This window comes from Protopterus annectens, chromosome 8.part0 (assembly GCF_019279795.1).
Source record: "Protopterus annectens isolate FY-2018-M chromosome 8.part0, PAN1.0, whole genome shotgun sequence".
NCBI lineage: Eukaryota > Metazoa > Chordata > Ceratodontiformes > Protopteridae > Protopterus > Protopterus annectens.
The window spans coordinates 1,246,482,232-1,246,500,516 of NC_056741.1; the positions used below are offsets into that span (position 1 = coordinate 1,246,482,232).

At 38.9% G+C, this 18,285-nt stretch overlaps 1 protein-coding gene across 1 annotated transcript in view; it reads left to right on the forward strand.

The window, feature by feature from the left end:
- LOC122809334 (neural cell adhesion molecule 1-A-like) overlaps positions 1-18,285 on the forward strand; it is a 142,355-nt gene that overhangs the window by 100,027 nt on the left and 24,043 nt on the right. The window contains exon 7 of the mRNA XM_044080737.1: positions 3,912-3,999. Within this exon, the coding sequence (XP_043936672.1) occupies positions 3,912-3,999 (88 nt within the window). The remainder of the gene's footprint in view (positions 1-3,911; positions 4,000-18,285) is intronic.

Here is an 18,285-nt window from a genome sequence, read left to right on the forward strand (position 1 = left end):
GACAAGCAGATTTCAAGTCAGTCTGACAAATTGTAAGATAGTTTGAGCAAATACAGTCATTTCAGCCTTAAATACAGACAAATGCACAAATAAAATAAAAATCAGTAGTCAATCACTAAAATAGCTTCTGGAAGTGTGATTTTTATATACAGGTACTTAGCCTGCATGGTGCTTGATGTAAGAAAATCACTTCAGAGGCAGAGGCAAGGACACTAAGAAATGCTAAGCTCTGTCAGAATCTGCCAAGAGCCACACAAACAATCCAATTTTATACAGGCACTTAAAACAAAGGAGCTGTGTAGAATCAATTTAGCAGGGCCAGAATTACAGAAACCTCTCTATAATTTCCTGTACTTTTTGTTTAGTTTCTTTTTCATCTGCATTGATCTTGTACACCGTTTTATTTTCATCTAGGATCTAGTTATTAACCTGGTATTATTATTGCCTGTATTAATTCTCTGTTGTACTCCATACTTCTGTTTGCTAAGACACATGCAAATGGCTTTTATGCTCAAACTTTCCTAATAAACAGTCAAATGAAATAAATAAAATCAAAACCACCATTTGCTAGGTACTGTCCATCAGTGTTTCAGTGAGTGTAATATTACCACTGAGCTTAACATTGTTAGAAGGAGGATGTGTAAAAATGCAGGCAGAATTCCCAACACTCTGTTCCAGGATGGGCAAGCCTGCAAAATGCAGCTCCTTCACAGTCCTTCCCAGACTGGCCTTAAGAAAATAGGCATATGAGTGAAGAAAGCAAAGGATGCCAAGGCAAAGCTGGATAGGAAGTTAGCAGAGGATTAGGGACAGTAGGAAGCATCTTTAATATATTTAATTTTTGACCCACTTCATTACATACCTTCTGACTGACTATGAGCTGGTTTCATGCTTCATTTGTTTCTTAGCATCTCCATTGCTATCTCTTAGAGTTGGGACTGCATCAGCCTTAGGAATGTTGTGATGGGGACATAGAAACTCAAAGTGGAGCCACTAGCACTATGTACACTATGGATTTTCTGGGGTGCTATAACTGGGTGGAGCTGCTGATAACATTTTTTTTGGGTGTTGTAACTAGGTGGAGCTGCTGAAGATTTTTTTGTTGTGCTGCAACTGGGTAGAACTGCTAATGACATTTTTTGGGGTGCTGTAATTGGGAGGACCTTCTGACGACACGTGCATTACCACACCGGCCCTATAAATTTTAATGGCAATCTGTCTTGTGAGTACAGCACTCACATCACTGAGGATGTGTAAAAATGCAGGCAGAATTCCCAACACTCTGTTCCAGGATGGGAAAGCCTGCAAAATGCAGCTCCTTCCCAGTACACAATCTCTGGAACCAATAGAACAGTAAGAAGTCTTTTTTGATTATGTGAGGAAGAGTACCAATTTAAAGGTGAAGGGTAGTCTAGTCATACGCATAGGCTGAGGACAGGGCCATGGTGGGTTTTTCATTAATCGTGTTGTTTCTGTGTTTACTAGGGGAAAAGGGGGAGGTTATGGCTGCAATGAAAAAACTTGTTGTTCATAGAGAAAGATAAATGATGGTCTTTTTGATAAGCAGTAAAGTTGAAAAAGTGTGTGCTGTTTTTAAATGGAAGTGAAAAGGGGTGGTCTTGGACAATAAATATGCTTTACATTAGCAGTAAATGGGATGGGGAGCTACTGGTCAGTGAGTATTTATTATACTGTTACAGGATCTGAGACAGCAGACATCAGGTATCAGCACTACTGTTATTACAAGGAAATGCATTTACTTTACTACCTCATGACTAATATGCATTGAAGGCCTGACTGTACAACACTGTCAGAGAGGATGGATGGAATGCATAGCTCAAGCCAGTGCTACCACCAGTGGAACATAATTTGTTCCTTGCATACATGGGTATTGATGGATCAGTACTGAGCAGTGAAGCTGGTTGACATGCACAATTTAGTCTCTCTGCCACCAATGAAAAATAATGCATTGTTGCATAGATAGGCACTGATACATCGATTAAGATGAGTGAGACTGAGCAAAATGCGTAGATAAGGCCAGTTGTATGTCACCAGTGCACCCAAATTAATTTATTAATGTCATTGTTAATCACTAATGCAGTGATAATGATCAGTGGCCCTGGTTTGAATGATTAAATGAGGTAACTGCTATGCTGTCAGTGGAAACATAATTAATTCATTGCCCAGGCAGATTGTGATGCACCGAGGTCTGTGTTAGATCTAGATCACACTGTGCAAGCAAATGGCACACACCAGCTAGATGTCAGTTAGGAAATTGTAATACTCAATATGTTTTGTATTCAGATTACTTCTTTTACTTTTAGATCCAGAGGAAGGTTTTGTTTACTCACTGGTGAGATATATCCATTATCTGTGATTGATGGACAGTTCTTTGGATGGAGTGGTGTTAGCTGTCATGCAGTATTTGCCAGCAACAGCCAAACAGACCAAATAGACTCCCCATACGTGTGTGTGTGTGTGTGTGTGTGTGTGTGTGTGTGTGTGTGTGTGTGTGTGCATTGTATTTTGTATATGTGTATATATATATATATATATATATATATATATATATATATATCTATATATCTATCTATGTATGAGTCTACTACGTTAGACCGACAGTCCACAACACTGACACCACAAGAACGAAACCGCAAAAACACGAAAGTTCACATACCCGACAAACCACAATACCGAAAGTTAACAAAACAAAATGTTCGCTGTTCCACACAACACACACACAACACAAGCACACCAACAACCTAAAAACCTACACTACACCCTACACACAACTATCTATGCACTAACCTTAACCCAAACCCTAACCCTAAGGTCCGTCACTATCGCACACTTGCCTTACCCGCACCCTAACCCTAACTCACTTAATCCGCCCCTAACCCTCAAGTCCCTCACTATCGCACACTTACCTTACCCGCACCCTAATCCTAACTCACTTAATCCGCTCCTAACCCTCAGGTCCCTCACTATCGCTTACTTACCTTACCCACACCCTAACCCTAAATCCCTCACTATTGCACACATACCTTACACGCACCCTAACCCTAAATCCCTCACTATCGCACACTTACCTAGTCGCGCTCACACATTTCCCATGTCGGTGTTTTTGCTGTCGGGATTCCAAGTTGTCATTTAACTGTTCCATCGGTCTTCTGACATCGATGATGTCAGTGTCGATCTTCCGAGCTTTCGTTCTAATGTAGGGAACCCATATATATATATATATATATATATATATATATATATATACATATAGATATATTTTATATATATATATATATATATATATATATATATATATATATATGTATATATATATATATATGTATATATATATATATATATATATATATATATATTATATATATATTATATATGCGCACACACACACACACAAACACACACACACACACACACACACACACACACACACACACACACACACACACACACACACACACACACACACACACATATATTCTTGCGATGTTGTGGAATGTGTGGCATCTGGGAGGTTTGATTTTAAGTACAGGATCTCTCATGAGTGCTGTGAATGCTGAGATACAGCCTCATATAAAAATCCCCTGGGCCACATATATTTCATTTCTTCAATGTGGTTCCATTTATTTTGAGGGGGAGGTGAAACTTTATTCGATTTTTTTTTTTTTTTGTAATAACAGAGCCTTTTTATTCAGCAACATATTGCATATGTAAATATTCTCTACAGATGATATTTTACCTTCAGCTGTTTCATATGTAGTTGCGATAGAAGCAGTGCTTAAGTGGGTGACATAGTGGTACAGTGTAAAGCATTGCCTCATGGCAATAATTTCTTCTGCAGCTTTTTTCACGAGTTTATTCAAACAAGTTTTCTCTAATATCTTCCTATTTAGGGAATAGAAAATGATTCTGGTACCTATATTGTAACTGCACGCAACAAGATGGGGTCAGCATCCAAGACATTCATTGTTAGAGAAACAGGTAAGTTCACCTTTCAAAGGTAATTTGTCAGTGTAACTGTACTGAAATAAAACATATGCTTTTGGGGACTGCTATACCAGCACTTGTGTGTTCACTTGTGGGGCTGACCACAAGTACTTGGTGATAAAGTTAGCCACTGGAGACCCAGCAAAGAGGACCAAGAAAGCGCATCCATTATACTGATGCTGTATTCCTTGGGGAGAGATGAAAACAGAGCCTGAAAGCTCATTCATCTTCCAGATTAGATGCAGCATGCAAAGGCATTCCTGGTCCATGCACAGAAATTGACTTGTAATTGTATACGTTTAAAATGGGTCTATACTATAATGTCGAGAGGTTAAAATGTCAACTCTGACTTGTTCGATGTGAAAATGTCAAACTACAAGATTACCAAATGGCCAAATCGGTTGGCTGTTCTCTTACACCTGCCCTTTCCCTGACTGCAGTGCAGTCTCAGAGTTAGAATATTTAGTTAGGGGGGCAAAACCCCCACTTATATATATTTGTTTTTGTGTGGCATTGGTGTTTAGCCAACCGATTTCTTTCTGTTGGAAAGAAATCGGAGATTTGGCCATTCGGTAATCTTGTATTTCGAGATTTTCGTGTCGAACAAGTCAGAGTCGACATTTTAACCTCTCGACATTATAATATAGACCTGTTTAATATCAGTCCTTTTCAATAACCTCAGAGTCTTAAAAAATCATTTGTTGATAACAGTGATGCAAATGTTTTACCAAATACCACGTATCATTGCTGATGCAGAGCAAAGGATCTTTACTGGACAGCCAGTGGATACCACAAGAGGTCATGATAGGGATACTGGTGAGGTATACTATTGTGCAGATAACTGAATGAAGGACTGGGACTGCTAAAATATTTTCCCAGCACTGCTGTCAGCTGTTCATTAATATTTGGTATTACAGGAGTATGTGACCCCAATACTCCCTGCTTATCAGTTCAGACAAGAAAGTGGATAAGCTTGAGTCTATGTCACATAAGCTTATGTGTTATTTTGCAGTTCTGCAGTATTTTTTCTTTTAAAACTGTATTTTAATGTATGTGCTGCAGTATCTTTAATGGATACTACATTCATGCTTTCTTTTACTTTTATTCTGATTTATATTTTTTGTGTATATTTTCAAATCAATAGAATCATTTTACATTTGTCAAATAGTCATCTGTATATATATATATAAGCCCATTGAGAACTGAAGACAGTGAATCAGTCTAGAGTTCAATTCAAGGTAGTACTAAAGAAGCATTCGATGGTGTTTAATATTACATTAAACTCTCAGTTAACCAGAACTCAAGCAACCAGCACTCTCAAGCAGCCAGCAGAATAATATCAAAGAAGTACACTACACTTTTCATGTGTTGCACTTTCTGTTTCCCCCCGCAGAAACATACCTTACGTTTTTAGAGTTTTAGAGCTTTAAAAAGGAAAATAGGAATAAAGTCCCTCTCTCCCCAGCCTGAGAACAAGTCAAACCAAACAATAGTATAGGGTACAGTATTAGTCAGGCCTGTTTTTAACAGTAACTCTGAGGCAACCAAAAACTACAGTTATCTGGCATCTACCAATCCCCCTGGGTGCCGATTAACTAAGAGTTTACTGTAGTTCATAATAATAGTAATTAATTAATAATTAGTTCATACTAATAATAAGAGAGCATCAAAAAGCTCACTGTACATGGGTAGCTGTGAGGTAGCAAATATCACACAAGTCAAGGTTTAACAATAAACTCTTGAGTGGCAATAGTTTGCTCAGCTCAAGTAGTGTGTGATTTTCATTTATTATGAAATCCAAAGTGAAGCAAACATAGGAACTTCATCACATCAGGTTTTTGATGAAGTTCCTGTTAAATTAACTGTTTGGGAAGAAAGCGCTTATTCCTGTAAATAAACTGTTTCGACTTACTACTTCCTGCCTGCGTTTGCTTCACTTTGGATTTCATGGTTTCTTTTTTTCCTGTTTGGATTGGTTTACATTTTCATTTATTATCCCTACATGTATCCCGCTTGATACAACGCACATGTATAAACAGTGTGGAAATTCCTTAAGCAGGGTAGAGATTTCTGTGCGAATCATGAAAGGCGAACTAACATTGCTTACTGATGTTTTTCCTGCATCTACCACTGTTGGAGAAGCAAGGTCATAACAGTGACTCTTACAACTGCTGAGCTGTACACCCTGCAACCACCTCAGAATGCATTTTAAATTGTAGCTTATATGATATGTACTGGCTCTTAACTCTCTCTACCTGTTGCTCCCATGTTTTCCTTATGGCTTTATTACTGCAACTAATAACCATTGCAAATCAACAAGCACAACTGGCAGATGTAGATTTCAGTTTTTATAGTGTTAAACTGTCAAAAAAATTCCAGAAATACCTGCCAGGAAAACTGGTTGTTAAATTCATATGATAGAAGCAGATGATCATGCAGTAAGGAGGTTGCAGTGGGGACTATTATAACTATGAATGAGGCTTACTGCTTAACTTTAGACAGATGTTTTTTCCTTCAGTAATAACATCTGAGAGGCATGCTTCTTAAATTATGCCAACCTTTTGATAGCATCTGTTAGTAGAAGAAACTTCACCCTTTTTATGTTAAAAGAAAATAAATTATCTTTAGAAAATCCAATCCACATGATCCCTACTTAGGATAACTTCCAGTTGTTTATTTTCTGTTTGTGGAATATGCATGATTTACATTTCTCAGAATATTTGGTATGAACAGCAATATTTCTTTCTGAGAAATGTAATTGCTGACAGAAACGCTTTCTTCATATATTCTATTGAATTTTTATCTGACAAGTTTCTCTAAAACCAATTAGAGAGAGTAAAGTTGTTTAACATCTTATGTAATAGTAGATGTCCTACTTTTCACTGTTGCAGTATTCTTTAAACTTGGGATATCTTCCTGAAGATAGTCTAATGTCCGGCCAGGATACCAAAACCTCTTATGTTAGACGTATGTCCTATGAGCAAGGTGTAAGGTATAAATATATATATATATATATATATATATATATATATATATATATATATATATATATATATATATATCTGTGATGTACAGATGCCTAATCCTCAGAACCAAAGTACCTCAGGAGAACAAGAGCAACCCAGGGAAGCAATAACATGTCATTCCAGGAAGGGAAACAGAAAGAGATAAGGGTGTAAGAAAAAAGGGGGCAGTAGGGAGGGGCTGAATACTGCAACAGTGAGAAGTAGAACATATATTGTTATGCTAAGATCTTACAACAACTATCTTATGTCCTTCCTTATCATTATTGCAGTATTCTTTAAACGTGGGAGACTACAAAAGCTATTGTAAAGTATGGCATGAGGAAGGCAGGGAAGAGCCCTCCACAAAACATGAAGGATAGTCCTGGCAAATCCTGTCCTGGCCCTAGAAATGAGATCCAACATATATTGCTTGGTGAAAGTGTGAACAGAAGACCAAGTAGCAACTTCCAGGATGGATCTCTTATCCAGACCCTTAAAAAAAAAATCAGAAGAGGCAGCTACTGCCCTGGTAGAACGAGCATGAACTGAGGAGGATGCTGCTTGCCATGAAAGTAATAACAAAAGAAAATGGCTTTAGAAATCCAGGAAGAGATAGTTTGCTTAGACACTGTCAAACCCAATTTCCTAGCATGAAAGGAAACAAAAATTGATGCATTCTGCCTTATCCAAGTAATACTTGAGCTGTCTATGTAAATACAAGGTGTGTAGTACCTTCTGACTAGCAGATTGTGGAGAAGGAAAAAAAGAGGGAAGTTTAATAGATTGATTCAAGCACAAATCATTAATCATCTTGAGTATAAACGAAGGATTGGTATGAAGAGACATCCTGTCTATGAGAAAAACCAAAACAGAAGGAATCACCATGAGGGAAGAAATAAGAACCATCAACAACACAGTCTTTCAAGTACAATGTGGCAGGCTCAAAAGGGAACTGAGTCAACTTTTTAAGAATAAAATTAAAGTCCCAGGAAGGAGACATAGGCTTTCTTGAGGGCCTGATTTGAAGGATGTCTTTTAGATATTGTTTGACTTTAAAACTAGAAGCCAAAGGTGGACTCAAGAGCAGATAGTAGATATGTCTGACAAATGAGCATTGGTATAAGAATATGTCAAGCCAGTATTGAGCGATTCACACAAATAAGAAAGGACCATAGAGACCCCCACAGAAAAAGGGTCTTAGTCATGCATAAAATACCAAATTATAAAATATCTTCCATTTATCTTCCATTTAGCCTCATAGAAATTTCTAGTAGTGGGTTTTCTAACCTGTGCAAAAGCCTGAAGCACATTCTGGGAAAACTGGTGTCTGAAAGGAATGAAAACACTATCACCCAAAGTGTCAGTTGAAATTTGGACAAGTGAGAGTGAATGAGAAACCCCTTGTCTTGTATGACAAGATCTATCCAGTGAGGTAAATTGTAATGATTACCCCTGGCCAGGTAAAAGGGAAGGGGATCCTATGTTGTCTTGACTGAAAGGGAGTCAGCAGCAAGATTTTGGGTGTGTCCCATATGATCTTGTGCAAAACCCTGGGAGGTAGAATGGGAATATGGAGGTAAGTTTCCTTCAAATCCAGGGAGATCAGAAAAGACTCTGAAAGTAAAAGAGGGAAAAGGGTCTGAAGAGACAATATCCTGAAGGAAGGGCCTTGAGAAAGGTGCTGAGATAAGACATGTCTAGAATGGGTTTCCATGACCCTGCCTTCCTGGGAACCAGAAACATTCAGCAATAAAAATGTATTCACTGTTGAGACAATGAGCAGGTTGTATGGTTCCCTGTTCCACCAGATCCCACAAGACCAGAGGAAAATGAAGGAGCTGGCAAGGAGGAGGCTAAGGAACGCCATGTTGGATACTGGAGCAAAACCAGTATCAGTGGTTATCTGTTGCCATATGGGAAAGGAAAGGGTTAACCTGAAGGATAGATGAATCTGGCTGAGGGGGAGGGGTGGCCGGATGTCAGATAGGGGCAGGTTTAGCAGGAGAAGAAGCTTTTAAGAATGCTGAGTGGGTATATCTGTGAAAATCCACATAGAAACCCTCTTACTTCCAGCAGGTTGTCTGTGCAGCCTGTGGACAAAAAGATTTTGAAAAACAGTTCCTCTGGAACTTAGGTACAGGAGAGGAAAAAATTTGTTTGAGGTCATGCTTAACCTTACACTTATCCTGCACTGTTTTAAACAATTCTGCAGCGGCAGTGCCACAAAGATTCTGGTTGTTTAAGGGAAAATGCAAATGTTTGGCCTTAATGTCCTCAGGTAAATCTTACAAACAAAACCAGAAATATCTGCTCTTAACAGAACCAGAAGAGACATCAGCTGCATGTAATGGAATGGTGAGCTACTTACTCAGAAGAGAGAGAGAGAGAGAGAGAGAGAGAGAGAGAGAGCAGAAGTTCTACTGTCTGAATCAGGCATGTCAGTCAATTCCCCCCTTCCCCCAGTTGGGAAAGAAGAGCCAGGACATATCTAGATAAAGCCAAAGCAACAAATGTATACATTTTTCCCGTATTTGTCCATAATGCAGCTGTCTTTGGCAGAAGAAAGAAGGTTGGAAGAGGAAAACAGTTTGGGTGGCTTATCCATGGGCATGTCAACCACAGCAGGATCAGATGAAGGATTTTTATACAAAAGCGTATGATCCTCAGGCACTTTATAAAATCTGATTGACTTTGTAGGGGCTGGAGGGTAAGAATCAGAAGCCTGAGAAGCTGCTGTAAATGTGTCCAATAGGGCTGCTAAAGCAGGAGGGACTGCAAAAGGTCTGGGTGAGTCAGTTTTCAAGAGTTCATAATACCTGTTTTGAATCTATGAGACTTGGGAACAATCTCAGTTAAAGTGTTCCATCATATGATTACTGTATCCCCTAAGGATAATTCCTCAAAAGTAGGGTCGGGGACAAAGAATCTTATTCATCAGACCCTTTGGCTTTTGAGGAATGTGCTAAGGAGTCTTTCCCAGAGCCCAATTCCTCAGAGAGTTAGATGGGGTGCATGACCAGGGAACAGCAGCTACAGGGACAGATAATCATTGAGGGGGTTTCAGAGGCATAAGGGCATTAAACAGCATTTGAGTAAAATCCTGCCACTCTTTGTAAGGATCCTCAGCCACATGTTTGGCTTTCAGTTTATTTTTTAAAAGAACATGTGCCTTGACAAATCTAGAATGGTCAGAACCCTGCTTGGATACAATGAGGGTAGCAGGCATCTCTTCCCTAACTACAATTTTGGGAATCCACCTAGATCCTTTGGATATAATCAACTGTGGTTCCTCCTCTATGTCTGTACCCGACGTGTGTACAGCATCAGAAAGCATAGAAAGTAGGTATCTCTGTTTTGGCTTCCAAATGGGTCATGGGAGAGGGAACTGGCATCAACACCAGAATGTTTTTGAGCGAGGCTGGACAGCAGCAGAGTCAGTACATGCTTTTTAGCTTTCTACCTAAAAGGTGGCTGAACTTTGGAATGGTTGCATTTGGCCATGGTACGCTAGGTCAATAACTTCACACATTGATTTTCCAGATGAATAGAAAGAGAAGATATATGGCTGTGGAGTGTCTTAGAACAAATGCCTGACAAGTATCACACTGTATGGTGTTATGTAGTACTAAACAAAAAGGGACTTCTCATGTCTGTCTTATCTGTCCCCCATACTCACATTTCCCTTTCCCAGATGACATGAAAACAAACTACATGGAAGAAAAAAGAGAGGAAGGAACCCCCAACAAAGCATTTATCTTTAGAAGGTAGATGAACCAGCTCAGTGAGCAGCATACAGACCAAATTCTGAGGTAGTGTTTGGACTGGCAGCAAAGAATTTTTCAGGATTAGGCATACATTCATCCCATCTGTATCTTAAACCTTGTGTGCAGGACATACATCTGATGTACAGGGCCAGGAAGGTGTAAAGACTTTTGTATGCTGGCCAGATGTTAGGCAAAAGTGATAAGAATGGACATCATCATTAACTGTATCATTCACTTGGTTTATACTGCATTAATGCTTGGATCTGAATGCCTATGTTTTTGTTGAGTGTGGTCTATAGGTATGGGGGGAAGATATCTATTTCCCAAAAGTCTATTTCAGCATGGATTTTGGAATAATAGGCCAGTTAACTATTTTTATATTAATATTCTGATACTTTTGGTGATATAATGCTGACTGAATGATTACAGTATTATTTTGGTAATAACAAATGATAAAGAATTATTGATAAGCAAACAGGATGAATAAATAATATTTGATTAGTTATATTTGCATATCAGGAACATTAATTAGAACCATTGGGCTGATATAGATATGTGTGTTCCAAACCACTTGATAAATGATAGCTCATATTTATTTTATAATGTAGGATAATTGGAATCCCTCTTTATCTTGGGTATTATATAAGACTTGCCGTTTAAAAATGTGGGTACTTTTCCTCCAGAACAGTATATATTCCATGTTTTGTGGCAAGGTTTGGTTCAATAGGTTCCCAGCCTGGATAAGAGATATAGTTTATAAATGACTACTGCTTGTACTCAACTGAAATTTCTGATTGCATTATGATTACGCTTCTACTGTCTCACTAATTGTTACTTCTCAACCAGAAGATCTGGTGTATATAGCATCGTCTTTATAGGTTTTATAAAAATGAAGGAAATAACTGCTGGATGGGTCAGCAGTTAACAACATCATTGTGTGTATAATGCCATTTCTGATAAATGGCTATGATTATTGTCATGATTCAACAACCAGAAGTTGTAGTCCGGACTAGTTTCCAAGTTCTGGCATTTAGTTCAGGTTTGCAATTGAGAATATTCATTAGTCATTTGGCAGTTGTGGCTGCATCTTCTTACCACAGGTAGGTCCTTGGATATTTCCAAATCTGACCGACGCACAGAATCCATGATGAGATTCCTACAAGCTGAGGCTTCTTGGTCCTACTTTTGTCAAGTTACTAGAGATGATAACTAACTGTCAAAGCCTTTGATGCATCCAAATAAATCCCTAGTAACTATGTATATCTTTCTCATCAAAGGCTGAGTTCAAGCTTTTATTTTGTAAGTAATATTCATAAACCATTTATGCGTCAGTATTTCAGTCTCTTATCATTTAAGTCTTCCTGGCCATTAATTGTGGAGTTTTCCAGTTACTTTATCTGTAGGGATACCATCCTGCATTATTCATTCTTGCAGCTGCATGTGTATCCTTCAGTAGACAGTATGTTCTCTGTGGGTGCTGAGTCATGAAATCTAGACTAAGAGGAAGAAACTTCTTAACTATTCCAAACATCCATTCAGGTTTCTCTTGTAAATGTGAGAGTGCGTGATCCCAAACAGACATAACCACAACTTCAGTTATCAGCACAGCCCTACACAAAACACTCCAGAATGTGGTAAAGTAATTTATTTCAAACTGGAAATAATCCAGCAATATTACATCTACCATAAAACATGAAAAGAGACTGGCTTTGACGGATACCCCAGCCTTCTTCAGTACGATCTGAAATATCTAAACAAAGCAGCAACTTTAAGTACATACATAGTTACATCCCATATCCCATTTGTCTCTCTTAAAGGTAAACTGCCATTAAATGATCCATATCAAAGACGTTCTTTCAGACCAGGATAAACCAAAGTGCCCAGCTTAACAATCCACAAGTGATTTTTTAGTAAATATCATATGAACGCATTCTCTTTTATCCATTAATCCTTTTACTGATTAACTCTTTGGCACATTCTGACAGCAAATGTTTACCTTTCACTCTCTTTTTCTCTCTCTAGTGATAGATATCAAGATGAAGAACAAACAAAGCAAGAGACAGTAAGCTTGGACTGTCCTTGTGAGAGTAGTTCCTCTAGTTTCCCCCCCTTTCTTCTTCCCTCCTTCCTTCCCTTCTCTCGGTTTGATGTTGTGTAATGTGTCATATGTATTGGTTTTGATTTTTATCATTTACTGTCCACATTGCAGAAGTAAACAACATCCATTCACTCTGCTTGACTTGATAATATTCTTAGAGTATACTCTACAGATCTGTAAGCATTCTTCTACTTATAAAGCATTTTGAAGACATGCCTCTCTGCTTTCTAAGGTGTTACCCATATGCTCAAATCCTGGTCTTTGCCAAGGGGAGGAGGATGACAATGCACTCTTTGTCAGTTGGGTTAGTATATCTATCCACATGTTCTTACTCCACAATTCTCCTATGCCTTTCCATTTCAGGACAGAGACAAAATGGCTGATCATTGCGGCCCTTTACTTGTCAGGCCAGATCATTTCTAGTCCATCTTTTTTATGCTGGTGGAGATCAGGATTTGATTCATGTGAGGAAACAGGTACACTGATTGCCACATTTTTCTTAACCATTCCTAAGACTTCAAGTACAAAAGCACTCTTCATTAGTTAGATCATATCTAACTATGCTTCATTGCCTGTCTCTTACGCTCTTCCTCCCTCTTCCTCTCAAAGCACTTGAGATGAAGTTTACCACCGAGCTGGTGTGCAAAACAATAGGGAAACGGCTTTCATTCTGGACCATGAGACCTTGCTCATGGCATACTTTTAGCCAGAAGTTAGGTACTGCATCCTGGCCTGGGGTTTTCCAGTTCAGAACTTTTCTTCATTTTGTACATTTGAAGTTCTTACTGCTTCTTTTACTTCTTCTATCCATTCACCATCTTTATGTTCCACAGGGTCTTTATTAAGATTTCTCCAAAATGTGTTTGTTTCTTCTTTTTTGTTGTTTTTTTTTCTATTCCTTTTGCTTTGTTTCCAGATTTTGTATAAACATTTTCTGGATCATCAATGAATTGCTTATTTTGCACTTTCCCTTTATAGTTATCTGCATATTGTCTAAGTTTTTCTGCCTGTGCTGATATCTTTAGTTTATTACTTACAATAATGTATGATAGATCCTGGTTTGTTCTAATATTAAACTTTGTTTTTATCATGTCTATCTTTCTAAGTATTTCTGTTGATCTGTTCCCTCTTCTATACTTTTTTAACAGTGACACTTCTTGTCTTAATTGCTTTATAACTTTCTCTATTTGGTACTTCCATGATGGCATTTGATTTATTTCCCTTCTTTCCCTTACCGCCCTGTATTTTTGTGGTAAGACTTTATCTGTTATTAATTTTATTGCATAGTAATAGAGCCTATTTACTTCTGTTATATCACATGAATTTCTGTTAATAGTCTTGATTACTCTGGTCATTTGTTTTATCAGACTTCTAATAGTTTGGGTCTTATTGACTTTCTGTAATCTGTTTTTTCATCTATCTTAATATGTCTATCCACGTCTGTGGAATCAAGCAACTCTTCCCTTACATCTTTTTCCTGTAAACGGAAGGCACATTCTTTATTCTCCATTTCCTGTGGGGATTCTACAGAAAGTTCCAGAATGTCTTCCTGTGGCATATTCTCTTCAGCTGCATCCTGCATTATCCATTGGCTTTTATATGGGAATTCTCACTGACCTATCACTCCACAACATTGACTGTCAAAGTTGACACCATTTCCTGTTCCTTCCCTAGCTGTGCAACTCCAACTGAACTTTTGAATTGTTTTCCTGCCAAAGACTCCAGGCTATCTTCATGTGACAACTGAACACATGCTTCCCATTCCACCTGTTTCTCTTTAATTTGGGGACTCACTGTTGCATCATGCTATGACATTACCAGAGCTGGATTTTTTTACACTAAATTCTTCAATTCTCAGGTAATCCATAACTTCAGTTTTTATTTCTTTAACTTGTCCATTACTAGTCTTCTTTTCTGCTTCACCTTTTATTTTCTTATTTTTCGTATTGTAAAGTTTTGCACATCCAGATGCCTTTGCCTGTATTTCTCTTCTAATATCCTTGGAGCTGCTTCTCTTGTATTGATTAGTTTTGCTTTCTCCTTTGCAACCTTAAAAAACTTCTCCAAAGCCAACTTCATGCTGCTGAAGTCAGAAGTGACAAACTTCACACAACACCCACGCAGACGGGATCTGGAAGTTCAACTGCAGAATCCTACACTAAGGCACTGTACGAGCACATCCACTCGTGCATGAATCGTGCCATCCCAAATAGAACCAAGATGCTCTTCTCCAAAAAAAGGAAGCCAATCTGGTGGTCCCCTGCTATAAACAAATTATACAACAGAAGGAAGAAACTGTTGCAGAAAAGAGGAAAATCTCAGGATGCAAAAAACTCCCTCACCAGCCTCAGTAAGAAGCTGAGATCTCTCATAAAATCCTCCGAAGCTAGTTACGAAAATAAAATTGCCAAAGATTCCAAAGACAACCACAAGGCATTCTATAGTTATGTCAAGAATCTAAATGGCAATGCTCAGATCTGCTCTGAACTACAACAGAATGGCATTAAATATACTGATTCCAAGGATATTGCCAATATCCTGGCAGATTGATTTAGTGCCAACTTTACCCCCCTCTCACCGCCTAAAGGGCCCATCTCAATACCAAAAGATTGCCAAATTCCGATAATCACAGCCACACAGGTAGAAACAGCACTCTCCAAAGCTAAGAATACAGCATCCATGGGACCAGATGACATCCCAGGCTGTGTACTACATGAACTACAAAATGAACTGGCACCCCACCTAAGTGTCATGTTTAATCATAGCCTCACCACAGGCTTCGTGCCCACTCAGTGGTGCACAGCTACAGTTATCCCGCTCCACAAGGGAGGATCCACCTTGGATCCCGGGAACTACCGTCCCATCAGTCTGACAAGCCTGATCTGCAAGGGCATGGAATGCATTATCATGGAACTTATAAACAAAGACATTGGCAATCTCCAGACACTGGACCTCCACCCAGTTTGGGTTTGTGAAGGGCCGATCTTGTCTCCTGAATCTGATTGACTTCTTCAAGTTGGTCTCCAGAGCTGTGGACGAGGGTAAGGAGGTCCACACAGCCTATCTGGACCTCGCAAAGGCCTTCGACACCATCCCCCACTCTGGAATCATAGATAAACTTACTAAGCTGGGCATAAATCCCTACATCACTCGATGGGTTGCCAACTGGCTTACTGACAGAACCCAGACTGTAAAAGTAGCCGACTCCAAATCCAGCTCCAGACAAGTGACAAGTGGAGTACCTCAGGGTTCAGTCCTGGGAACACTCTTGTTTGGCATCTACTTCTCTGAAGTACAGGCCAACACTAAGGGACTCTGGCTAACAAAGTTTGCAGATGACTGCAAACTGGGAGCCATTATTGAATCCCCAAATGATGTGGATATTCTACAAAAGGGCCTTACAGAAACAGATGCCTGCTGCCAGAGCCATGGGCTCAAGCTTAATGCCAAGAAATGTATAGTCATTCCCTTTGGAAAAAAAAAACATGTACCCATGAACTACAACATAGGTGTCAGGACACTAAACATCGAAAGTGTGATGAGAGACTTAGGGACACAAGTGGACAGTGGTCTCACTTTCGATAACCACATTGCCACAACAGTCAGGAAATCCTTCTATGTGGCACACCTCATCACTAAGGACTTTTCATCCAGAAAAAAGGAGGTCATTGTCCCACTGTACTCATCCCTCATTAGACCCATTATAGAGTATAATGCCCCATTTGGTATGTACCTCACAAGACATCTGCAACAGCTGGAAAGGCCACAGAAATACCTCCCTAAAAGAATCACAGGCCTAAGAGTCACAGGCCTAAAGCAGATGCCATATGCTGACCATCTAAATAAACTCCAGCTATACTCTGTGGCATATCGTCTACTCAGAGGTGATCTCTGCTTAACATACAAGGCCATGTCAAACCCTGAGCTGTTGGACATGCTCCACTTAAAGAAATCCCAATCCCTCAGAGCCACACACTCCAAGGATCTAAACCTTATCATCTCAATGAACAAAACATGCTGGAGGGATAGGTTCCTGACCCAAAGACTCCCCATACTCTGGAATAGACTGCCCATACATGTCAAGCAGAGCACCTCATTGGCCCTCTTCAAAAGGAACCTTGATGATTGGATGGGAGATAGGAAATTCACCCCAGGGATCATGTCAGTCGCCCTGCTAGACAGGGGCCCAGAGAAGTAAAATATTGTGGGAAAAAATTTCCAGGGAATTGTTATGGCTAGGCTTGCATAGGCCTTAGGGCCGATAGCCTAGTACCAACCTATGAACCTATAAATATTGTGCCATATTAAATCTCTTTCTTTCCCATGTCCATATTTCCTCTTCAGATGTCTCACATTCCACTGTTTCTCCTTATTTTGAGGTTTCCTTTCATTCATGCTGTGACATAACCTGTGTTGGGCTTTCTACACTAAATCCTTCACTTTGCATGTTTTCCATAACTTCAGCTTCTATTTGTTTAGCTTCTACTTTAGTAATCTTCTGTTCTGTGTTCCCCCTTTATGATCTTATTTTTGTGTTGTGAAATTTTGCATATCTGGGTACCTTTGCCTGTATTTCTCTACAAATATATTCGGAGCTGCTTTTTTTGTATTGATTAGTTTGGCTTTCTCCTTTGCATAAATATTACACCATATCAGATCTTTCTTTCTTTCCCATGTCCATGTCTCTTTTTTACTCCTTTCAAAAATCTGTAGATTTTGTTCCTTATATGTTTGTACTTCCTCAATCATTTCTTTTTCCAAATGGCCCAAGGTTTCTTGGTCTATATGATGTTTTTCATGAATCTGTTGTATTAATAAATACACATTTGCATTTAAAGCTTTTGATATTTTTTTCTTGTGGGAGTATTTTTCTTTTCTTTCTTTTCTCTCTTTTAGTCTTTTTGAATGTCTGCTATCCAGAAATTCTGGGCTTCTGGCATAATAGTAACAATACATAATTTCTTTCTTATCCTCAATAGTCCACTCTATCATCTTTATGCCTCTTTAGCCTGTCAGTTTTTGCATTTTTGTAGACCACTACTTCCTTCTACAACAGGGGGTATCATCCCACTGAGCCTGGCCTAACCCATTGTAGGAATGTTTCCATGTCTTGAGGAGTCTACACTGTCATTTATTCCAGTCCTGGAACCAGTGCACCTACCAGGATTGGACACTTTTTTATCCTGGAACTTGTGCACCCAGCTGTCTTTTTATTTTTAAACAATGTCTGTCAGTGTTTTTCAGTGATTTATGCTATATAAAATACAGTCCATGTATCTGTGTCATCTTGGTGAAATTTTGTAAAAAGAGAGTCTACCTCATGAAGGTACTTGCCAAAACTTGAGGATGAATACAATTCCAGCAATACTACACTCCTTTGCTTGCTGACTTTAGCATCTCTCCATCCAGACCC